Raw genomic sequence first — 25,298 nt, 5'->3', positions numbered from 1 at the left:
GCAGAGGCAAAAATATAAATTATATAAAATCATTTTCTTCTTTGCTTTTCCCTCATTTTTATCCTGTGATTATTAAAATACAGCATCTTTCCTGCTTAACTCTTCATATAAAAATAATAACAAAAATACCATTAACAGAATACATCAAGCTTTCTCCACACGACTCTTTTTGGTTATCCCTCTCCCATTTAAAATTATACAAGCTAAATAAACTCAGCCTTCTTTATACTAAACATGGAGAAATGTCCCTGGAAAATCCATGTCTCTGCACCATTTTTAAAAGAAATCAACCTGCACTAACCTTTCCCTAACATACAACTTCCCCCTTCTCAGTCAACTCCCACCATTATCATATAAAGATGAAGGGAAGAGCAAATGGTCCTTCACAAACCACCACTCTCTTAAGAGCATCGGTTTGCCAGGCCTATAGCTACCACTGATGCAACTGTGGCAAGTGTCTAAGAGAATGCTTGTGGTTCTAATAAATTTTCCTACAGAAAAAAAAAAAAAAAAAAAAAGGCATGATCTAATGAGTTGGCAAATTCTTCCTTTTCTGATACAAGATGGAAAATGGTGCGTGAAAATATAATTAAAAACCTGCACTATAAAGCCTTTCTTCTCTGTTTAATTCAGACATGGATTATGCGGGTTTTGGTGCATCCAACTGCATTCACTCACAATTTTGCCCTTTGATGTAAAAATACAATGCTTTGATAGGTCAGAGGCATCTTCAAAGAAAGGATCACACTCTTTGTAACGTTATGCAGATGGAACATCCTCTGCTTTCCTTCTTGGGAATGGTTAGGTTTGGATAATGTAGCTGCAAACTCCCAAGAACGCTTTTTCTCCCACGCTGCCTTCCCCCAGTCAGTGAAGAGCTCTGAACCAAAGGCTAGGAAGGCTTCAGATTTTCTTCTGGGAACCAATCATGACCTTTGATACAAAGTTCACAATGGCACTGGCAGGTTGCTCTGGATCGTGCTCTGCAAATAGGTGGCACACGTTATCCGTGGCGCTGCCTTGCTTCCTTGCAACAAATCCGAACACTCTGCAGGAGGCAAAAACAAAAACATGTTACAGAACAGAAGGCATCTTATTTCAAAAAAGCAAAAGGTTTACTTTCTTCCACCAAACATTACTTTTTGAAAAAGAAAGTACTTTGCTGCAGAGTTCCAGTAATTGCACCTACTTTTGTCACACCAGTTTAGAGAGTTAGCAACATCTGACTTTGATTGCTGTTACTGGAGACCATGTGGTTCAGCAGTAGGTAGAGCACAGGACTGGGCGGGGGAGAGGTCAGGGGGGAGAGAAATCAAATGACCATGTTTCTATTCCTGGCTCTGTCACTGACTCACTCTAAAACTCTGGACAACTCACTTAGACTTACTATTTAAAAAGCGTATGCTAATTTTGTGTAACATGTTCTGGCGTGACACAACTAGGTCCTGAATTGCAGAGGTGCTGAGCACCTAGAACACAACTGAAGTCAATGAGCACAGTAGAATGGACTTAGGCACCCCTTCCACCCCTCAATAGCTGCTCCCCCTACCCCTTCCTTCCACTTTTCTAACTAATAAGAAAGCTCTTAATTTAGAAGACACCATAAAAACTAAGGTGTCTAATGCTGAAGTCCATCCAATACCCAAGGCGAGTGACTTTTTTAAAATGATCCTAGAAATTATAGTCCTCTCAGACAGAATAAGATGAATGAAAGTTTCCCTATAATGTCCATCCAAAATGCTTCAACTCACAACTAGAAAGGATCCATGTCTAGGCAATTTCTGTCCCCAGATACTTTAGTTCTTGGCCTTACTGATCTGCCAACAAAAAGGTACCATTGTGGCAGTGTTTTTTACTATGTGGGTCCTTATTCCCTCGGAACTGGACTGGACCATTTAACTCATTCCACGTTAACCAACAAAGAGTTAACAACTTCAGTCAATCCAGCCTGGGCCAGATTCAGACTGGCACCGTATAGATGCAAGGTTCTATTTGTATCCCATTACCAAGCCTCCGAACTATCTAATCCCTCCCCAAGCAGCATTTTTAATATCTATTGCACTATTTACGTAAGGGAGAAGTGAAAGAGAATATAGAGAGAAAGACACTGGGTCCCTTTTCCATATGCTGTGGGAGTTCCCAAAACATCCCATTTCTGCAAATGCTAAATCAAAAAAGAAAAGTTGGTACCAACAAGACTGTCTACTATAAGGTAAAACTGCAGGTAACGGCACTATTCAGGATTTTCAGCACAACAGATAAAGTGAGTGAGAGTGTGTGTGTATGTGTGGAGCAGGGAAAGCAGTTAAATGGGGGCATAATTGTTATGACATAATAACATTAGCATGGCCTCAAATTTCCTGTAGCAATTATTTGAAACTTAAAATTCCCTAAACTACTCAAAGGAGGAAGCAAGAAACTTTTGGAGCTACTTTCCCTCAACACAATACCCTGTCCAATACTGGGTATATTATTTCCACTTTAATGTGTTTTATGCTTTAGGTCTCCAGCAGTGCAACTCTTTAAATATATTTGGTTAAGGATTAAAGTAGGGTCTGGGAACGTAAGAGAAAACTTAAAGCACATCATCAAGTCTGAAGTACTTTCCTAGGTTAAAAAGCTGTTCTTAGCTGCGATACAATATGACCACGTAAATACACAGACTAGGACCACTATCAACTTACTTTGCTGAAGGTCCCTCTTTCATCCATCTTGTTGCATGAAGGAAGGGAGTAGCAAGAGGTGGGAAATACAAAGGAAAAAAACATTAGTTTGTTGTAGGTCAACATCATCAACAACATCTATTAGAAACAGCATTCATTGTCCTTACTTTCTGTCCTGTGGATCCAAAGCACAGAAGATAACAGTGTTGACTGGATAATGTCTTCGGAAAAAGAGTCTGATAGAAGAGAATAAAAGGAGTTTTAAACAACTTTATGACTCTAAAAGGATTCAAGAAATAGACTAAACTCCCTGGTCCAGATTGCCAAAAGCTCAGCTCCCATTTAGATACCAAAATAAGTAGCCAGATTTTCAAAAGTGTTCAGCACCCAGGACTCTGTCACAATAGGAGTTGCTGGGTGTTGAGGGCTTTGGAAAATATGTCAGCATATGTTACACAAGAGTCAAACTTAAGCGTTAATCCTTCCAGGTACGGAGTGCTGTTGAATGCCGTCAACATGCATGGTATAGCAGTTGAAGGTAGCAGCTTGGAAGATTGAACCCTCAGTGCAGAAATAAGGCTCATGGTTATGGTTCTATTTAGGAAGCATACCACTGTGCAACCACTGCCTCATTTAAATGTCTCAGTAATAAAAGGATCAGTAACATAAGGATGGAACTTAATAACCACATATTTTTAAGTTTAGTAGCTTATTCTTTCCTTTATGGCTTCTACATATTAGCAGAAATCAATCCTCTGCCAGGCGACAGGTTAAGAGACAAGGAAGTATCCCACCACAACCAAAAGAATAAACCCATGCTTGTTTTCCCAGTAGCTTAGAATAATAATATAAAGATAATGGCCCATGAGGGACAGGCCAGAAAACTCCCTTTCAGTGTTCAACTTGGTGCCAGAATTCTCAAACCTGTGTGTTTGAGGTTGGATACCTAAACAGAGGTGACTTGAACAGGAAATGCGAGAACACAGCACCTCTGAAAATCAGGCTATGTTAGGTATCTAAAGTTACCAACTCACATTTGAAAACTGTGGCTTATGGTTTGGCCTTCCAAATTCAGACTTAGTACAAATGACTGCAGCTCCTTTGAAATCAGTGGGTCTGAGTTTGGCCTGTAATTTTGAACAATCTTCCCCCCCTGTGTAGCTACCCTAGTAGTATTCAGCAAGTGAACATAATTTTTAATACAACAGTTTCCATGCACTAAGCACACCAAAGCAATATCTTGAATACAGATGGGGGTGCAGTGTCCACTTAAGCCAACACTGCTCTGCAATAGTGTACATAGGACATTACAGTCTGATTCAGTGAGCAGGATAGGTGGGGAGTGCTGGCCAGGGCACTGGAATTACCCTGTGCTCTGTTAGAAAATGTTATATGAGATCACTAAATTCCACCTACATAACATCAGGATGTGGAAGGTGCCGTTTGGATGAAGTGTTAATAGCTCAGTACCACATCAAGCCCAATCTGATGTGGGGCCTGATTCTCTACTTATTTAGATCAAAGAAACTGTGTTATTACTATATGAGCCATATGGAGACTGTAGAAAGGGATTAGAAAGAGCAACTCTACAGCAGTTTTATCAGTGTACAGCATTTAGGGTGACCAGAAGTCCTAATTTTATATGGATAGTCCCGATATTTGAGGCTTTATCTTATATAGGCACCTACTACTCCCCACCCCTGTCCTGATTTTTCACACTTGCTGTCTGATCACCCTAACAGCAGTGTCTGGCCAGAGCCAAAAACCCCACTTCACTTACTTTCTTTGATTATCTGTCAGTGTGATCCCCTGAGCAGACACCTTGAAATGGACAACAGTAGAGATGGGAGGCGGATCTTGCATCAGTGTTATGCTCAGGGCTTTCTGCACTGCCTGATAGCCTGTGAGGGACTCCATTTCCACAGAGTTCAGATACCAAACATTGCATGCTGTAAAGAACAGAGGATAGGATTCAAGAGCTAGGTTTGGTTTTGCTTAGTTGAGTCCTGTTTGATTCTTTTTGTTTCACAATTTTCCACCTTTGCCAACAGTCAGGCCGGTGGTGAAGAACTATTACTAACTAATAAGATGTTCTTGTTCCAGTGTCCCATTGTCATCTTCCCCTTCTGTTTTGTCTTGTCCCGTGGTTGTGCCTTAACACAAGATTGTAATTTTTGGGGGGGAGAGGTTGCCGATCTTTTTGCTTACATTTAGAGACAGTTTGCTTAATTTAGAATATCTAGTCCAATGGGGCCCTGATCCCTCACTGGAGCCTTTAGGTACTTCTGAAATCCAAATCATGAATACAAATTGATAAAACACAAAGCACAGCATTAAGAGATGGCACTCCTGGGAATGATCACTGCAACCATTTGGCTGTGGGAGGAAGAACAGAGTACCTTGGCCTTCAAATTCAGTGACTGCAGATAACACAGAAACTCCAGGATCCACATGTTTGTAGGATCAGTTCACAGGCGTTCAGACTTTCAAACAGTGTTTAAATTGCACGCAAATGAAACTATTCACTTGTCTGGCAAAACAACAAGAATGTCTTCTCTCCACAAAAAAATGTCAATTGTTGTGTAATTCTACTTCTCTTTACTTTCCGAGGGGTTTTTGTGGGTGTTATCGTTTCAGTTCAAAGCAACTTTAAGAAAAATAAAAATAATTATTTCAAATCTTTTGGGTCGAACTTTAAAAAAATGGGCTCTACTTAGGGCGTGACAATTTTTGGGAAACCAACTTGAGTCCTAAAGCGATATCTGTAATTCTATGAAACCATAGGTAAAAATCTACTCTACCATCCCACAGCGTTTCAGTCTATTGCGATTAGTTTCAGTGTTTCTGAATGATCAGTAGTTCATAGAATTTGACATCTTTCAATAATTGCTCTACAGTTCATCGTGCAATATCTCAGTGTACATGATACCTGACCTCTTGCATAAAAATGGCAATCGGCATTCAAGCCCCGATTCAGCAAGCTACGTAAGAGAACTACAGTACAACTTCAGAATTACGAATGCCTTGGGAATGGAGGTTTTCCATAACTCTGAAATGTTTGTAACTGAAAAAAATGTCATGGTTGTTCTTTCAAAAGTTTACAGTTGAACATTGACGTAACACATCTTTGAAACTTTATTATGCAGAAGAAAAATGCTGCTTTTAACCATCTTAATTTAAATGAAACAAGCACAGAGTTCCCTTATCTTGTCAAATCTTTTTTTAAACTTTCCCTATATTTTTTAATAGTTTAAATTTAGCACAGTACTATACTGTGCTTGCTCTCCGCCCCCTCCCCAGCTACCTGATCATGTACTTCTGGTCCCAAATGAGGTGTGTGGTTGACTGATCAATTCGTAAGTCTGATGTTGTAAAGGCCAAGATTATAACAGGGGTCAAACAAGAACGAGATACATTCATGGAGGATAGCTCCATTAATGGGTATTAGCCAGGATGGGCAGGACTGGTGTCCCTAGCCTCTGTTTGCCAGAAACTGGGAATGGGTGACAAAGGATGGATCACTTGATGATTTCCTGCTCTTTTCATTTCCTCTGGGGCACCTGGCATTGGCCACTGTCAGAAGACAGAATACTGGGCTAGATGGACCTTTGGTCTGACCCAATATGGCCATCCTTATGGTCGTAACTCTGAGATTCTACTGTATACACATGCTTATAACTAGGCACAAGCTTAAGTACCTTGCTGAATTGGGACCTAAGAGACAAAGGATTAGATAATCCAGAATAATTTCTTACAACCAAGTAAGAACCTTTCTGGAACAGTAAAGCATGTTTAGTCCTACTCTTCAGTGCAATCATCACTGGTTTCACACAAATACTAACAAAATGTGTGTCCTGACACAAACGTGCAGCTGTCCATGTTAGAATTTAAAGTTAGTTAACATGTGTTGAGTAGTATGTATTAACCAGTACTGAAAATTCAAACGTCATACCATACCAAATGATTAGGAGAGCAAAAAAAAAAAACAAATTATGTCTAACAATTTCTCTTTTCATACTACTGTCCTGTAATTCAGGCAAAGTCTTCTCCATACTTTCCACTGAAAAACATGGCTCTTTCAAACTACAAACTGTTTTTATATAGACTGAACAAGCTTGTGATTCCAGCAGGACTATCAAGCAAGTTTTCTGCATATTTTCAACCCACTCACTTTAACTTGGGATGTAAGTCAATGAAGAATTTGGCTCAAAGGTGGACATTCCAAGTTAAAAGATGAAAAGGCTGAGAAAATACAGTGATGTGAGCCAATTATCTGCATTTAAATTCCACTTGGTTGAACTTCAGACAGCCAGAAACCAAAAATTTCCTTATCACAAATGAAAAAAATCATAAAACATATTGCTGTGTTAGCCCCAATCACCTTTGTTTGAATTAATGATAATTTATTTCATTGAAAGACAAATTTCAGGGAAATGAGGGAGGGAGAGTTTGAAGGAGCATTAATTAATGAATTCTTTGCTGTAATTTATCTGTCCAGAATTCTAAATACCACTCCAAGTTACAAAGCCGCTATCTTTCACATAATTATTCTACATGTTTGGTTCAAATCTATAGTTTTGCAATCGAGAGCTTTTCCTCACAGAAAACTAGCCTGGATTCATGGTCACATTTCTAATCACTTGTGATGTTCGCATGGAGAGATTCCCTTTCTTTTGCAGCAGACATTCCATTGGTGCCAACAGCCTCATATGCTTTTGTTCCTAAACCAAACAGCTCACTTTTTTGCTGCGGATAGGTCTCCAATGGGATTTTACTGCCTTTCTCTAGAGTCTGTCCTTTCTCTAGACAGAATAAATAATATATCATCCACTTCCTAGACATTTTGGGAAGCACCAAAAGGAATGTCAAATGAAAGATAGTGGTGTAGCCTTATGATTAATACAGCTTTTTGTGGGAACAGACTGGAAGGAATCCCTAATTTTGGTGCATAATATGTGCTCTTATCTGATATGTGGGACAAAGGGGAATCAACAGCAGTAATCCCTTAGAAAATGCGTTGGGAGCAAGCTGAAAAAATAGTTGGCTATGTGATAGCATTTTCCCTACAATGCAGTTGTCCTCTTTACATTCTATAGCTGCTCCGCTGGAGTCACATCTATTTGAGCTGGGGAAGCAAGCTACTCAATACGGCACGTTCTTCAACTTTATTGTAATTTATACTACTCCCGGTATGGTCATTCGGTGCCATTTGGACTGGACATTCCCACAATGGTCTTAATATACATTGGAAGGAAAATGCATGTAAATTGGGAAACATGCAGAGCACGAGAGAGTGCTACCAAGCACAGGGGAAGGCTGGAGGCTAATGGAGTAAGGAGCTGCCCATGGGGAAAGCCAGAGATCTCTGTAAGTGGCTTCTATAGATTCCAGACCTCCAGACTTTTGGGGGTTCCCATTTCTCAGATCTGCACTACCACAGGGCCTGCCTCCCAGTGGAGACAATGAGATACAGCAAACACATGATGGAAGCCTCAAAACTATTTGAGAAGCAAAAGATTTGGCACTTAGATTCTGTACTGGGTAACAGACGGCACAGTTCTTCTCATTTAGCTGAAGAAATGATTAACCCAAACCTTGTTTGGGTTACGGCAGCAGTTGGGGATCGCATCTGCTTTAATCAAACCATAGTTGTTTAAATAAAAGCTCGGTTGCTTGGGTATCTGTTTAGAGTCTGGGCTTTCGTGCTGAACTCCATATTGAGAATGTTTGTGCGACAGGAGAGAAAAATGTTTGAACTAAACAAAGTCAATGTGAAATGTCACAGGCTACCAACTCTGGAACAAGACACTCCAAGTGGTAGGGCAAAAACATCATGTCCCTTCCAACTTCCCTGTTCAAGTCCTAAGCCCCTGTTTCAAAACTAGATATGCCAAGATGGTTATTAAATTTCCATTCAGTCAAATTATCTTTGATGTGACATTCCCCAGATGGAGCTGCCTAACAACTAGTCCCCAGATGAATAAAAAAAACAAGCTATTATTTCTTTTTCCCTAGGAAGGTTACATGTCCTGGATAATGAGAACCCAGCTAGATCTCAAGAGGAAATGTGTGCCTATTATGCTGAGTCTATCTATAGAACTTTTCCCTCTTAAATTCCTCCTCCTTGGCTCCAAGTCTAGTGGCCACCACACCCGCTGCAGTGGTAATGGCAAACAGAAATGCCAATGTGCTTGCTTCCAGCATAGCCTAGCCAAGGCTGACCATTGCCTCAGCCACACATTCCTGCTCAACTATATCATTTGAAGTGCCACTGCACTTTTAAAAAGTCAAAACAAAACAGATAGCTGCTTGGAATAGCCCTGCCCTTTGCCGAATGCTCAATAATGTATCAGAGCAACTGTACAGCACTCTGACAACTGAAGACTAAAAAACACTTGGTCAAGATCTTTTGGTCTGTGGCTTCTTCGACTGATGCAGGTCAGGGAGGAGGTGGCAAATATAGCACTGCCTCCCTTGATCGTTGGGCCACCAGATGCCAGTCTGATCCTGTGGTACAACTTAGAGCAGCCTGAAGGCCATTCTAGCAGCCAGGGATCACTGAGATGTAGGAGTGATCTGGTTCCTTTCCCCAAGGCATGGCCACTGCACTTGAGGCTGAGAGTGTGGGGTAGTGCAGTGAGTCACTATGGCAACTCTGTGCATCCAGGGACTGCCGCATGCTAAGGAATCCTCTCTGTCCCCTAAGCTGACCCTAAGAGGTGGTTTTATTTTGCTCGAGTGGCAGGGAGCTGCTGAATCACAGCGAAGAATAAGGGCCCTTAACAATAAAACAGGATGACCAAGGAATCAGATACTTCATTTCTTCGCATCATATCGTTTCAGGTGAAGAATGAGCATTTGTAGGTTTGGCTACTAATTTTATAAATCTCCATACTGCAGACAGTCACACACACACACGCACACACAAGATATAACTAGAAACCTCATCCTTCAACTCAGATCTCCATCATTTCGCTGGCAGTAATAGCACGTCCTTCACTCTGTGAGCCAGGCTCTAGAGGGCAACATTGCACCCTCCCTCACATGCACAGATCCGGTACATTACATACTTCTCAGTGGCATTTTAAATTTACCCAATTCCTTTTTTCACCCTCAGCCGCCTATTTTTCACCACCCCTCCCCACCGCCCCCTGCTTGTAATCTACATTTGGAAACAACTGTAATGTCATCAAACGGAAGAGAAATGTACTAACCTGCACCCTGCTTTAGGAGCTCTGCTGCCGAGTTTGCAGCAGTCTGTGGAGCTGTTTCTGTGATCTCCTCCAAGGGATCTGCAAATATGAACCACCACACACATTTCTATTGCGACTTGGATTGAGAGGTCAATCCAGAAAGTCAACTAGGAGTCGAGGTCTTGAAATTATGACCTCCCTATACCGGACGACTCTTCACCAGAAACATTAAAAAATCCCTGCAATGGCACAATTCCATCCAGGATGTGTGATTATACACGTGCTGCACAATTTATTGGGGTGCTAGTAGCAGAACACTTAATAACCCTGTGGTTTCGTGCTAATCACAGATAATTATGTATTACTGCTGAAAGAGACATCATCATGTCGAAATGCTTTTTAAATTAACCTATTTCCTCACTCAGGTTACAAAAAATCCTCTTATAATTTTAAGATTAATTTGAGGAGCTATAATTTATATTCATCGCTTTAGCAGAACAGGCTGAAATTTGATCAGTGAAATTGATCTGGTCAATTTTATCTTTTTTGCGTCCGCTTCTGAATCTGTATTTGCAAGTACTCATGGCACAAGCAAATGGTACAATTTGTAGGCTGTAAATACAGCACTGGAAGGTTTGTTTTAGAATCTTTCTGCTAGAATTTTTTAAAAAAACCCTCAGACACATTTTGATTTTTCAGTTTTGTAAAAGGCTGTGCAGAACCTATATATGGGGCTATATTTGGGTATGACATAGTTTCTCTTTCAGTATGATCAAGAAAAACAGAGGCCCAGATTTACTGCTTACCATCGGACTGCTCACAAGCTTACAGTTAAGTACATGTTTAGTGCTGTATGAATCTGGACCAGAATAAGAGACAAAAGACAGTTCATGCTTTAACTCCATCTCTACATTAAAAGGCTTGATTGTATCAGACTAGATACATTCATTTCACTGCAGTAGGCTCGTCTAGGGCAAAAAGACAAATGTTTCAATCGTAAACTTTCTGTTAGAACCAAATAAACTTCCAATTTTATCTGATAAGGAAAGGTGGCGTGAGCGCACCCATCACAGTGATTTTTCTATCTAGCTATCTAAAGACAGATCTCTGATCCACATTCTTCCACAGTATGTTATTCTGCTTAAATGGCTTCATTAAGATATTTCATGGATTTACATATTTCGAATGCTATGTTAGAGTACACAGACATACAGCCTTTAGGAGCAGAAAAGTTTAAGAGTTCAATGGAAAACCGCAAGAATGTTTAACATTTCAGTAATACATCTGGTGTTTGCTTTATAGGGGAGAATAAACAGACAACTGAATTATGGGCCAAAAATACACAGAAGCTTTTTTGTTGATGGTGCTAGAGAAATTTATGGAGTCACCACAACCCAAAATAGAATTATAGTCCCATACTCTATGTGCTCTTTAATATTTATTTATTGCAATATTTAGACCTGCATAAACTGCTGTTTCTTTTCCTCAACCACACCCTAAGGGTATCTGCTTTTTTAAAATCCTACTTTTCCCCCTTAGAGGACTCTTGCTACCTGTGCTTGAGTAAAGACTAGTTGAATCTAACTATACCTGGGTGTGATGTCAAATCTGCAAAATAATTTTTTTTTAAAATATTGGATTGCAGTGCTAATCACCATGAGTTATATATATTTATTACTGGGGCATCACAGTACCAGGGCCAGCTCTAGGCACCAGAAAAACAAGCAGGTGCTTGGGGTGGCACATTTCTAGGGGCGGCATTCCGGCGCCGGCCCTAGAAATGTGCCCTCGTCGCCCCAGCTCGCCTCTGCTCCGCATCATCCCCTGAGCGCACCGCCACTGCTCCGCTTCTCCCCGCTCCCTCCCAGGCTTGCTGCACGGGCAGGAAGCCTGGGAGGGAGGGAGGGAGGAGAAGCCGGGTGGCCACGCGCTCCGGGGAGGTGGTGGCGGTGGTGGAGCGGAGGCGAGCTGGGGGGGAGCGGTTCCTCAAACCCACCCAGCGCCCCCCCCCGTTACTTCCTGCGCTCCCCCCTCACCCTTGCTCGGCCTCCTCCCCTGAATGCACCGCCTCTCCCTCACCTGAGAGGGAGGGGGGAGAAGCGGAGCAGCAGCGTGTTCAGGGGAGCAGGCAGAGTGGAGGTGAGCTAGGGCAGGGAGTTGTGGCGGGGGGAGCCACAGGAAGCAATGGTGGGGAGGAGGAAATGCGGCACGCCCGGGGGAGGAGGCGGGGCCGGGGATTTGGGGAAGGGGTTGGGAAAGGGCGGAGCCGAGGGTGGGGAGGCACGGAAAAAAAGTGGGGGCGGCCAAAAATTTTTTTTGCTTGGGGCGGCAAAAATCTTAGAGCCGGCCCTGCACAGTACTAATCAATTCCGAACTGCAGCTTGGACAAAAGCTGCTTGGCAACTGTCTGACATTCTTTCCTACGCTTTCTTGTTCAGAACTTTACCCTGACATGTTCACCTGCCTTCAGATATAGGTATTTTGAAGTGGATCCCTGGTTGCGTATCACTTTTATTTTGTATTTTGACTAGCATACCTCTGTCTGGGATGAGTAGTTTGCAGGGTAATGCCAGAGGAGTAATGGAATGTTGATACACCAAAGCTGTCAAACTCCCTGTGGTTAAAAGAACAACAAGACAGGCAAGATTACTTTTTGTGCACAAATAGAATGCTTACGAGGTATGTTTGCTTTTCAATAATTTACAGGCTCAAGAAAACCCTTAAAAACATTTTTCCCCTTTGGCTCCTAAGGCACTTTAACAACTACCTTTTTTGGTAATTTTTAAAAGATCCATCTTCTCATAAATTATTGCATCTAACTCCTTTTACATGAACTGCAGTTCCCTCCCCCCCTTCATCTGATTAAATAATTTACTTTAAAGAGAAAGATGACAATGATAATGTGCTTTACGAATATTAACATATTAAGTCTCAACACCCATAAGAGGCAGTAAGAACAGACAAGCTAAGCAATCTGTCCAATGTCATGCTGTGAGGCAGTGGAAAAGCTGGGAAAATAACTCAAGTGTCCTAACTTCTGGTTCCCTGCTCTAACCACCAGGCAGTCGAGTTGGTTTGTGTTTTAATGGAAAAAAGAACAGCTAGATGAATTCACCACCTCCCCAGGTGAGGCCATCTGTATGATATCCCACATTAAATCATGTCTCCTTCTAATTAGTGCCGTGAGACACCATTTGCTGTAACTATATAGCAAGGCTGAGATTTTCAGTTCCACCTAAGGAATCTGGACCCTCTGTTCTCTTTAAAATGTCAATGCACATTTTACACTCTATATTTGGAAGGGTGATTGGCCAGTCTATTAGTGCCTTTCATTCCAGTCACTGAAAAACATGAATAACCCAACAATATTTCAGTTCTGGAGAAAATTATAGATGGATTTATTTTAAATTATTTTCTATAGACTACCAACAACTGCTGTAAAATCAGAGCCCAGGGCCCAATCTTACAATTGCTGAGCACCTTCCTTTCTTATTGATGTCACTGGGAGTTGATGCTGCTCAACAATTCAGAGATCTGAGCCCTAATGAGCATGGCCATAGAGCGGTCCTTTGTAGCTGCTGGAGGGCAGGGAATGGCTGGATGCAGAAGGGGGGTGGCATCACAGGTGAACTTGGAGATGGGCATGAGGATCCCCATTGTGAAGTACCCCCATTATGGGTAACACCTTGTAAGGGCAGCAAGAGTAGTCTGTGAAATAGCTATACAGACATGTCGCCACTCCACAGCTCAGGCAGGGAAGATTCCTCCCAATTCAGGCCCCAAATCATCAGTCTAGTGCCTGACCTGGCTACTTGGGGAGGAGCTATAGGACTCGGGAGTTAGACGGAGCTGCTAGCGGCTGCTGCGGTCTGAACGAGCCTTCAGACTGGTGAGTACCGCTGTGCTTGAAGAGACAGCACATGGTCTCTCATACACTTCCCCAGTGGCCAGCATATACACACTCTGTGCCTGTGTCTCTTTCTCTCTCTCTCACACACACACACACATACTCTGTTTCTCTCACACACACACTCTGGCTCTTTCACACACATCTCCCAACACATACTTGTGTTACTGTTGTTACTTCTTGCTACTTCTTGCAATGCACATATACTCTCTGTAATTTTATTTTTTCAGAGTGCTGTTATTTTAGTTTTTTGGTCTATGCATTTCATAATTTGATTTCTATGTTGTGCTTAAATTTAATTATTTGAGCAGTGAGTTCTAAAATGCCTAACTTATCCTGGCTGGAGTAATTATCCCTATGGTAACTTTTAAAAAATATATATTATATCTAGGTTTTTTGTTTCTACTGGTGGCGCACATCTCTTCGATATTGGTGCTCATAACAAAGTTCATTCTGCACATGGATGGAAAAAATTAGAGGGAACATTGGACCAAAGTCCTATGGCAAGTCAAAAAGAAACTATTCTTTCTGTGCCTCAGTTCCCCATCTTTAAAATGGAGGTGATAGGACTTACCTATCTCATTGGGGTGTTGTGAGGATAAATTAATTAAATGATTGTGAGGTGCTCAGATATTATGGCAGTGGGCCATACAAGTACCTTGGATACATGCTTCAAGTTAGAGGCAGGACTGAACTAAAACCTCAGGTTTGAAATACCTCCCATCTCAAACTGACAAAGTTTAAATCCCCCCCCCCCGCCTTTTTTTTGGTTTGCTTTGGGGTCATCTTTACTTCAAAGAGAAGCTGCAATTAGTACATCTATTCCTGGTAGGGCAGTCTAACAAGAAGCGATGTGCTTCCATCACATTACAATGCTCTAGTTGGAATGTCCTCTACTACAATGTGCTTTTTTTCTATGTGGTCATATAGATTGATATAGAAGGCCATTATCATGACAATACTAAAATAGGTTCCTGCAGAAACCATCTCACAATCTTTGTGTGACATTTCCTCTCATGTTCCATTCTACGTTATGAAGCAGTCTGGCTGTATGCAAAATATCCTCATTTTTCATGTCCTGTTGATGTACAGCACTTACCAAAATATGGCTCGTTTGGGCATCCTTTCAACCGCACTCCCTTATGGGTGCATTCAATCAGAAAATGCCTGACAAGCTCATTTGACAAATCCCCCACTGCAGAAAAAAAGAAAACAAACACATGAAGTAAGCCAGTGAATAAGAGACGGGGGTCACAAATTAGGAAGTGTTTATGATAGCTGCCTTCCTTAGAACAAGTGAATGCTCTATACACAGCATTCAGACCGTGCACTAGCTATTCTACTGCTGTGTCACCATCCGCAATGAAACAGGCACTGTATAGCATGTTATCGACAGATAATCACTCCCAGCCTGCAACAATTCTGCCTCTGGTTGACACCTAGATGGGTACCAATATCCAAAACCTCCAGGATGTGTCCCAACATTTTATAGGAACCAGTAGGTCAAGGAAAACAGCTGGTTGTTTCTTTTTCTCCTGAAAGTAAGGGAAGAAATAGGTGGGGTTGGAAATCAAGTCAAGACAAAAAATCAATGGCAGCTACGAAAAGGAAATATGGAAGAAACAAGGTCAGAAATTCTGATGTACTCACTAATGACAAGAGCTGGTAACCGGGTTAAAATGAGAAAAACAAAAACATACACACACACCCCGTTGACATAGATATAAAACTACTAGTAGTCCTGGTCTGTACTCAGTTTAAAATATTACAGTAAAAGATTTACAGTGCGCCAACTCTAATGATTTTATCATGAATCTCATGATAGTTGATATTTTAATTAATACCCCACTTCATAGGGACAAGATTAGATGAGATTCTTGGCTTTCATTTAGAAAAGGGAAGTTTCTATCACGGTTGCAGAGAAAAGCTTGAAACTGTAACTTGAGCGTAACCAAAATACTAAAAATCCTGAAGGCAAATTAAAAAGACCCAAGAGTTACCCTTAAAACATCTCATTAATTTTAAGCCAGACTCATGATTTTGGGGCATGATTCATGACTTTTCAAAGCTTGGGGTTGGCAGTAGTGAACATATAAATTTGGCACCACCCATCGGCAACAAAAGGGTCACTCATTGTATGGTGATGGGGCAAAGTGGCCCAATAACAGATGAACTCAATAACAGATCAGCGAAAAGATTACAGATATTCCCCTTGTCTCTGATCTTATCAGTCACAGACCAGGAGACTCATGACATCTGGTGACCACATTTCATTGACGATGTTCAAGCCAGCATAAATGAGTAAACTGGTTTCTATAGCAGAAACACTACACAAGCCAAAATTTGCTAAGTTGGCCCTTGAAGGACTGCTTACAAGAGAAAATTGGGATGCCTTCTGATGCCACGATGCCAAAAGAAAAGGTGATGCAGGGGAGACAAATTTCTGCTCTCTGGGAAGGTCTGGTGGGAATCAGACTGGCTGGGAAACTTAGAGCAGGTGGTACAGAAGTTGCTGGCCATCTCCCTGCTTTTTACAGCATGATTTACTCAGTTTACGTAAGAGCAAGAGACAGACCCATTGGTTCTGTCTACAGTAGGCTTTTTAAAGTTTCCCACAGTTGCTACCATTGGTGCAGCTCAACCAGTGTTAGCAACTTAGCTAGGGTAGACAGGTTGCCAGTGGCCACTGGTACTTGAACTACCATGTATGTCGGCCTTCTCAGGCTCAAGTTAGACAACATGGCGGTTAAAATACCCACAGCCAGCCTTCATTAGAGTTCTCAGTTTTGCGATCACCAGTGGAGCTTCACTGTCTAGCACAGACAAGACCAATATGGCTGTTAAGCTGTTGTTATGTGATAGAAAACAAAGAAGAGGAATAAATGGTAAATTTTCCTCAAGGCAAAAGGTTAACAGCAGGGGGTGCCTCAAGGTTCTGTACTAAGTCTTGTATTGTTTCACATATTTATTAAAGATCTAGGAAGGGAGGAGGAGTGAGTTTTCAGACGACACAAGGTTATTTAGGTAAGTCAGGATTGGAGAGGACTTTGAGGAACTCTGGAGAAACCTAAACAAGCTAGGTGAACAGGGAACATGATGGTAAATGGAGTTCAATGTCGATAAATATAAAGTAGTGTAAATTGGAGGGAAACTCCATATGGCTTACAGGGTTCTAAAGTAACTGTATCAACTCAAGAAAGGGATCTAGGTGTCATTGTAGACAATGAAGATCACTACTCAGTGTACAGCTCAGTGTGGTCACAAAGCAAACAAAATGTTAGGATACATAAGAAATGGAATAGAGAATAATATGGGGAATGTTATAATGTTGATATATAAATCAACGGTGCGGCCTCTTTTGGAACATTATGTGCAGTCCTGATTACCCCATCTCACAGATATTACAGAATTAGAGGGGTAATGAGAATAATCAAGGGCCTGGAAAAAATTAATAGGAAGAGAAACTGAAAAGATTGGCATTGTTTCTTTTAGCAACCAGATGATTAGATGGTGATGTTAGGGAAGTGAATAAAATAGTGAAGAGTATCAAGAAGGTAGATCAGGAACTACTGTTCTTCCTGGCTCAAACACAAGAAGAAGGCGACTTTGACTTAAATTAAAATGTGGCAAATCCAAAACTTACAAAAAGGAAATAATTTTTACCCATCATGTAATTAGACTCATTGCCACAAAAAGCTGTTGAGGCCAAGAATTTAGAAAGATTTTTTAAAAGGGATTTTTAAAATATGTTTATCAGAGTTACCATATTAATGATAAAATTTTGGAAGGTATATTAAACATCATGTTTCAGGATATGTGCCAATCTCTAATTATTAAAGATCAGATCAGCATGAATGTGGGGGACAGATTATCCCACATCTGTCTATTCCAGGGTTCTATACCTTGCTCTGAAGCATCTGGTACTGGCATTATCAGAGGCAGGATATTGAACTATACTGGCCTTCAGTCTGATCCAGTGAGGCAATTCCTATGTTTCTATTCTCCTTTTAAATCTGGAATAATGAAATCCAAGCTCCAGACCAAAAGTGCACTTGAAATAATTGGAAGAAGGAACAAAGGACAGAAAGACTCCAAACAGACATTAACAGCTGCTATTTTTCAGTCAACCCAATTTTCTGCAGTTCTTTACCTCATTGGGCAACATTTACCAATGTATACAAAGGGTTCTGAAAGAGAAAAGTAGCAGCAAGAAGGTCAGTAGGCACGATCAGAGCCAAGAACACGTCTTAGACACTGCCTCCTGAGTTTCCACATGCTTCCTAATGCGTTCCATATGCTCTTTTCATTTTCCCCTTCAGGACTGACAGATATAAGTTATACGTTACGGCACAGGAGTCTGGGGGAACACATCTGTCACACTGCTTCTTGTTTAGCTACGCCAATTTTTCTCAGATTTATTTCTGATATACTGTTGTCTCAAAACAAATTCCCAGGCCAAAAAAGTTCCCTCTTCCATCAAGGCAAAAGTTGTGCATGGTGGTATTTGGCATGACACTGAGCCTTAGATCAAAACCAGACTTCTAATAACTGAGGAGGCTCAGCTAGTGAGTTGGTGTTGGATTCCTGTTAGGACAATATTGTATAGTACATGCACATCCAAGCTGTGTATATAATTACCAACCTGTGTATGAAACTACCAAGCATGACACAAACATGTTCCACAGTCCCACTGGGAGAGATTCTTATTCGCACTGCAAGGAATCCAAATTGAGACTTCTGAGTTGATCGACTCAGAATTGCACCTCTTGATGTTTAATTATGGAGAAGGGAGGATTTCTCTGAATTCTATATAGTAGTTAGGTCTTGCACACTCTGTGTGACAAAGTAAAGATGGGAGACATACAATACCTTTCTTGTTTAACTGCAGCACTGAAGGAGGAGGTGTAGCAACTTTCATTGCCAGGCCATAGGCTCCCCTGAAAGAATGGCTGTCTCGAACAATGAATGACCCTGGTTCCTTGTCCTTCAGAATGGCAATGGCTGCAAAGGATTCAGAGAGAGATTGAGAAAAGTGTTTCAGTCCAAGTAATAAACACAAAGGTACTGTTCCAAATCCTCATTTAAAGCACTAGTAAAGAATGCCAGGTTCTTTTGTCTCCCTCCTCACCGCCTTAGAACAGAATCAAAACCTTGGATCCTAACTCTGGATATGATTTTGCTATCTATTCAATGCTCAGACAGCACCAGATTGTGAACCCCTTGCTCATACTGAATAGTACCGTACTACATGTGTAGTTTAAAGGGCTCACAATCTCACCCACACTGTTTTACATGTTCAAAGCACTGTACACACATTAATTAACTAATCCCCATAATATCCATGTGAGACAGACAAATATTATGTAGTAGAGACCAGGCAGAATCAAAACCTCACATCTCTCTCTCTCTTTTTTTTATTTTTGGGGTGGGGTGGGGGGAGGGAGGGCATAGTCTCAAGCTGGCAACACTGATTTCAAGCCCTGATATGGAGTATGTTACTATTAATACTATTTGCAAAAATGGTAAAGGCTTTACAGGAGAACATCCTTTAAGAGACAGAACTATCTTCTCTTTCTGCCTTTGAGAGACCAATTTGGGAACAACTCAGCAAACAGAGGCTGGCAAATTGGCAAACACTCTACCTGGCATGAACATACACGAACATGTTCACAATTCCCTGCAATCAGAGAAGAGCCAGAACTTTCCTTCTCCAACGCTCTATCCCAGCATGCATGTGCTTTTTGGCAAAGAGGAAAAGTTGATTCCTGAAGCTATTCTGTTTGCTTGTTAAAAAGTGTAACTGGGAGTATGGCCACAATAGTTGGCATGACAAGAAAATGCTGCTTTCTCTTCTACACAGCCCCCACAACAAACAGACATTTGTCATCATCCACTAACAGCCAAGAGGCACACAGTGCCAAGGCATTACAAGGTATACGAAAGGTATTCTCTCCCTCTTCTCTCATTTTAAGCAGGGAAGGAGGTGTAGGTAGGCATATACTTGCATTTTGAGATTCTAAGAATTGGAATACTTTTTGTTCTGTGATCTCTGCCTGGGGACTATGAGTTGGATTATACATAGCAAGACTGGCTTCCAGAGAGGTTGCTGCATGCCTTTGAATCAAAGTGCTCTGTAGCCCAAGGTCAGGAAGCCATGGGCTTAACTTTTCTTTGAATAACTTTGTGGCAAAGTCCAGGGTCATATAACAGGGTGCAGAATGGTGTGATTCCTCCTAATATCTTTGCAGAGTTCAGACTACTTTTCAGACTGTGTTTCTTTTCACTCATTGCTTAAATTTCAGCCAGCCTCCTGCATGTCTAATACTCAGCAATGCCGCAAAGAAAACCCAGGGAGAGCCTGATTCTGATTTTGGAGTCTTTACATTGTGCATCATGTCTTGTATGCACTGGCAAGGTCCTTCTGCCTTTTGTGAACACAATAAAATATTCCAAAGTTGGAACAAATGTTAAATCACAGAAATTGCATAAATACTGGTGACTTCCTGCACACACTGGATAACAACATTGGCAATTCACGGAACTGCAAACATAAATACTCAGACTCCTGCATGAATAAGCAAATGCAGCGGTTTGCAAGTTGATATGAATTTTGTACTGCTCATCTATAAAAGATGTAAACATGGAGGTGGGCGGGGATGAGAGAAAAGTAATAGATTACTGCACTAATATGTGTTGAGGCTAATGTGGTAAATATGCAAAACTGTGCAATTCAAGAGAGTGTTTGCCTAATCCTTCTAACTACATCGGTCATAGGATTCCTCCCTCAGGCAAAGGGAAAAAAAACACCGACACCTCCCATAATGTTAGTATTTTTAAAAAGGGGAAGAGAGATTATATTGGATGGACAAAAGTGAATATTAAACTGTTGGGAAGCATATTTTTAACTTGTTCAAGCAGCAGCCTGTTAGTTTTATTCCTTTCCTCTTTGGGCTCAACAAGTCAAGAGTCATCCTTTGAACATTCAATTCACTAATGGGCCCTGGACCAGTAAATCCTACACCCAAGAAGTGTAAATCTTCTGTTTTTTACTACCTTCTTTTCCCCTGTGCTTGTGCTTTTACCTGCACTGTAAGACGCTGCAAACAACCTCACAGTCTGAGAAAGTATGCATTAGACAGATCCAGCAATTCACAGTTTGCCAGTAGCTGAAGGCTATGTTGGCTATGGTTCATTGGGACAATGTTAAAGGCCTTCCAGTCAAAGAAGACTATACTTTGACTATAAACATTATGTCTGTTCCAACAGCCTCATCTTTGCTATCTGACATGCAGACCTGATCTGAGTCCATCACAGAGCTGTTGTATTCCATTAGGCAGGATTCAGAGTATTTGAATTTTACAATTTACTTATATGTATGCAGGGATTGTCTTCTCATATAGCAGCTGTTTGTAAAGCACATAGAACATTGTAAGTGCTACTGCAAAGAGAGAAAGAGAGAATGTAATATATGTATTATTATATTGCCTTAACTCTGGGTGTGCCTGTAAAACGGCAATGGAGTTTTCCTTGGGGATCGACAACATAGGGACAACCAAATAAATAATAAACTGTTAGAATTATAAACTTCTCCAAAATTCTGCAGCCTGAAATTCTGTAGCAACAGTCTGAGGCAACCTATATTAATCTTAAACATCACTAAATCATAATCCTCTGGGTGCTGCATCTATATGTACTCAGGTGACGCCTCTGACTGCCAGATGCTGGGACCAGACAACAGGAGTTGGATCAATTGATAATTGCCTGTTTCTTTCATTCCCTCTGAAGCATCTGGCACTGGCTACTGTCAGAAGACAAGCTGCTGACCTAAATGGACCATTGGTCTGACCCAGTATGGCCGTTCTTATGTCTCAGACTGACATAAGTGAGGTGGAGGGTTTTTTCTGGAATACACGTGCATGTAAAAATTATATATATTTATATAAATACTCCCCGGAGGATTATAGTTTATTGAGGTGTAGGATTAATACAGGCCACCTGGGACAGGAGTTGCGATAAGTTTCTTATTCTGGGTAGTTCATCATTTTTTTGGGATGTCCCTATCCTGCTGATACCCATGAAGAATACTTTCTATTTCCCATCCCCATTGTACAAGCAGAGATGCAGTTAAGGCATTAAGAACTGTAACTTGTGGAATGAGCATAGTAAGTATGGAACCACTGACAACTAGCTTTAAAAACCAGCTGTAACAGTTGCGGGCAGTGGCTGAGGTGTCTTGGTAGATCTGCATGGGAGAAGCTTGCTCTGTATTATACTTGGTTCTCTGTAATGGTTCTCTGACCTGTTAGCATTAAATTTACGTACACTTTAGAAAACATAGGGCTGACTCCATGCCAGATGAGCACTCAGTTACCTGAGGAGATGATAAGTATAGGTAGCTTTTTGCCCTGCCTCTCCAAATCCTGGAAGTCAAATTGGCCTGCAAGTTAGAGCAGGCTTAGGATAACTTGTACTGGTGAATAATGATCCCTTGAGCCAGGATCACCAGAGCACATTGTGCCTTCCTCCCCTCTGCGTTCCTTCAGCATGCCCTGGAAAGTTCCCCAGTACCAGCGGGAAAAGACTGGAGGGGATGGCTATGCCAGTCCCTAATTCCCCTAGGGAAAATCTTCAGCTACTGCCATTAAGTCCCCTTTGGGTCATTCCAGAGGATCTGAGGATCTGGCTCAAATTAAATCCAAAGTTCTTTGTCACTTTCTCAAGGGTTATTTAACAAAACCAGTCCTCCTACTAAACTGGGTGCTTGGCCTAAGGGCCTCTAGTCCGCCTATTGCTAAGGCCAGAATTATTTTTACATTTTTATGTAAAGAAATCTAGACCCCAGAAACCAGAAATTTATACACAGCACTCCTGAACAGCCCTTCTGCAGCTGAACACCCTGCAGAAGATGATATTTGGTATACCTTGTTCTCTTGAAATATCTGGCTTGTACCAGAACTTGGATGTATCTTGGACAAATTTTACGGTCACGTGTTTATCAGTTGGGTTTTCTGTTAAATAAAGGTAAAAGAAAATTTAAAAAAATCAATATATACCATAACTGCAAAGGGCATTTCCTGCTGTTAGCTCTCACCTCGGACAGTGAGGTGCTGATTAATTTAGGAATTCAGAGTTCAACCATAGGAGGTGGGGGGAGAGGAACATCACAACTAAACTAGTAGTCTGGGAGAGTTCTGAAGCTGCTTTGAGAAATAAAACATACATCACATGATACTTTGACTAGTGCTATTAAAGTTCCATTTCCCGCAAGCTATAAAATATGAAAACTCAGAGTTATAAAGCTACATTAAACATTTAGTTCCTCAGTAAGGCCTGGCTACGTCTGAACACAGACCAGATGACAAACAGCCACATTCGAAGTATTCTTGCCATGAGCCTAGCAAGGATGCAGGACAAAGCCAGCCATTATTAAGAGGAATTGGCCCAGTCACTACTTACTTGTGGGCTGGCAGCAGAGAGAGGGCTGCATTTGACTGACACATCCAAAAAGGCTCAGAGAAAGCACTCTGGAGTTTTGTCTTTAGAAACAATACATCTAAAATAAGTGAAGTGTCTCCTCTTACTACAAACAGTCACTTCATTCGCTATTCAACATCCACTATTTTATAAAGTATCTAACATCCCACCCTACTCACACGCTCATATAAAAGGTGTCAGTTTAACTATAAATACATCCTGGCATAAAACCTACCTGACAAAGGGGAAGTGCTTAAAACTTTTGAAAAGTCCGGAAGGACATTTGGGAATGGGATGCTGATTGTGCTCCCGCTATGAGGGCTGGAGAAGCCACTTGAAGAAGGAGAGATGGAGCCAAAAGAACGGTCTCCCTCAGAAGTCCTCTTCTTCTCTGGAAGAGGTGGCTGTGGGTGCAGGTTCATTCCATGGTGCTGTTGAATTGTGCTGCTCTGGCTTTTGTGTCCAGAGGCCACTGTAAGCAAGTTGTGGGCCAAAAAGCCATTGTCCGCTGTACTTGCCAGTGGCGAGCTCATAGTTTTGGGAGAGCTGCTAGTATTGGCCATGAAAACAGGTTGTTTCTCCTCCAGTGGTGGGCTACTGCTAACGCTGGTCCCACCATAGTTCAGGTAGGCCCGGGCACTGGGATGGGCAGCAGGCTCTTGTTGCTGGTCTAAGGATGAATCCTCTCGGCTGTTCAAAGAGATTATTTGCAATCCTGGGGATTGGAAATGGGACAAGAGCGAGCCGTCCTGAATGGGGCTTGAAAATTCTGAGGACACAAGGTAATTTCCTGTAGGCCTGCTGTTCCCCAGCACTGACAGCTGGGGTGAAGGGGTGGACTTAGTGTTGCTTTCTAGCCAGTGGCATTCAGTTGCAGAAGGACTGTTCAAAAAGAAAATGTCACAACCAAATCATTCCCATATGTCTTGAAAACATTTCATTGCACAATGCCTTTATTCCAGTCTTTAGCAATAATCTTTAACAGCAATAAATAATAATCTTCACCAAGACAACAAAACCTGACACTTCTATAGCACTCTCCACGCATGTATTCTCAAGACACTTTAGTTAATTGAGACCATGTAAGGTTTGCACGATTATCCTCATTTGCCAGATAGGGGAACTGAGACACCAACAGTTCAGAGACTTGCCCAAGGTCACAAAATAAATCAGTGACAGAGCCAGGAATAGTATTCAAGACTCTTGACTCCCAGGACTGTGTCTTAACTGTAAGATCATTCATATTACAAAAGAGGGGAGTAAGGTCCATTGGGAAATGTAAGTGCATATAAGAAGGGCAAAGAAAATAGTGCAGAACACAGAAGGCAGCATGCAACACCACAGACACTTTTTCCAAGGTTTTGCTTCACCTATGAAACTAGAGGTTTGAACATTAAACAAAGGACTGTTCCATTTCTGAATAATTGTACTTATCAGTGTGCAGAAACACCACCCCTTGGACACATCATCTCTCCATGACAAGAGTTTGGAAAGGCAAAGACAGTTTATTCCCCACCACCAAACACACACACTTCTAAAAGTCTACTGTACTGAAGCTATGGCTGAAAAATATATTAGCAAGTACTTGTTATAGAGAGGGGGGGTTTGGGCGGGGCTAGGTTGGCAAGGGAGAACAAGCCCGCACTGTATAAATGAAGGGAGAAAAATTGAGTTAAGAACTTAAAAACACAGAGAAGGGATTTAGTTGAAAGGGCACAGTGGAAATGGATGCCAGATCTGTGCATGCCACAGAAACTGCACAATAACACAGGAAAGGAAAATGAAGAAATGAAGACAAAATAAAAAAGTTGAAAAGGTAAGGGTACTTTGAAAAGAAATGAGAAGTATTAGAAAGAAAGGAACAAAGTTTCAAGATAAAATTTAAAATGAGGGACTTACACTTTGATTTTTTAATGATTTCATATTAGCAGTATTGGCAGTGCCTGATGCTGAGGTCTTAACTCTCTATTTGCAATTCATAGTTATTTATAATGACAAGTCACATCTTTTCAGACTGCAGTTCTAAGATATGTTATTGGGGATTTGTAAATATGATTCACA

General features: G+C 41.3%; 1 protein-coding gene across 1 annotated transcript in view; it reads right to left on the bottom strand.

Annotated features, from left to right (window-relative positions):
* Positions 1–903: 903 nt before the first annotated feature.
* TNS3 (tensin 3) overlaps positions 904–25,298 on the bottom strand; it is a 152,166-nt gene continuing 127,771 nt past the window's right edge. The window contains exons 17-26 of the mRNA XM_077809212.1: positions 23,473–24,119; positions 22,685–22,771; positions 18,633–18,764; positions 14,863–14,958; positions 12,393–12,470; positions 9,878–9,955; positions 4,444–4,612; positions 2,831–2,899; positions 2,685–2,711; positions 904–1,048 (exon numbers count right to left, since the gene is read on the bottom strand). Coding sequence (XP_077665338.1) covers positions 904–1,048; positions 2,685–2,711; positions 2,831–2,899; positions 4,444–4,612; positions 9,878–9,955; positions 12,393–12,470; positions 14,863–14,958; positions 18,633–18,764; positions 22,685–22,771; positions 23,473–24,119 — 1,528 coding nt within the window. The remainder of the gene's footprint in view (positions 1,049–2,684; positions 2,712–2,830; positions 2,900–4,443; positions 4,613–9,877; positions 9,956–12,392; positions 12,471–14,862; positions 14,959–18,632; positions 18,765–22,684; positions 22,772–23,472; positions 24,120–25,298) is intronic.

The sequence above is a fragment of the Eretmochelys imbricata genome, chromosome 2 (genome assembly GCF_965152235.1).
Source record: "Eretmochelys imbricata isolate rEreImb1 chromosome 2, rEreImb1.hap1, whole genome shotgun sequence".
Lineage (NCBI taxonomy): Eukaryota > Metazoa > Chordata > Testudines > Cheloniidae > Eretmochelys > Eretmochelys imbricata.
This window is presented reverse-complemented; position numbering and strand designations above follow the sequence as displayed.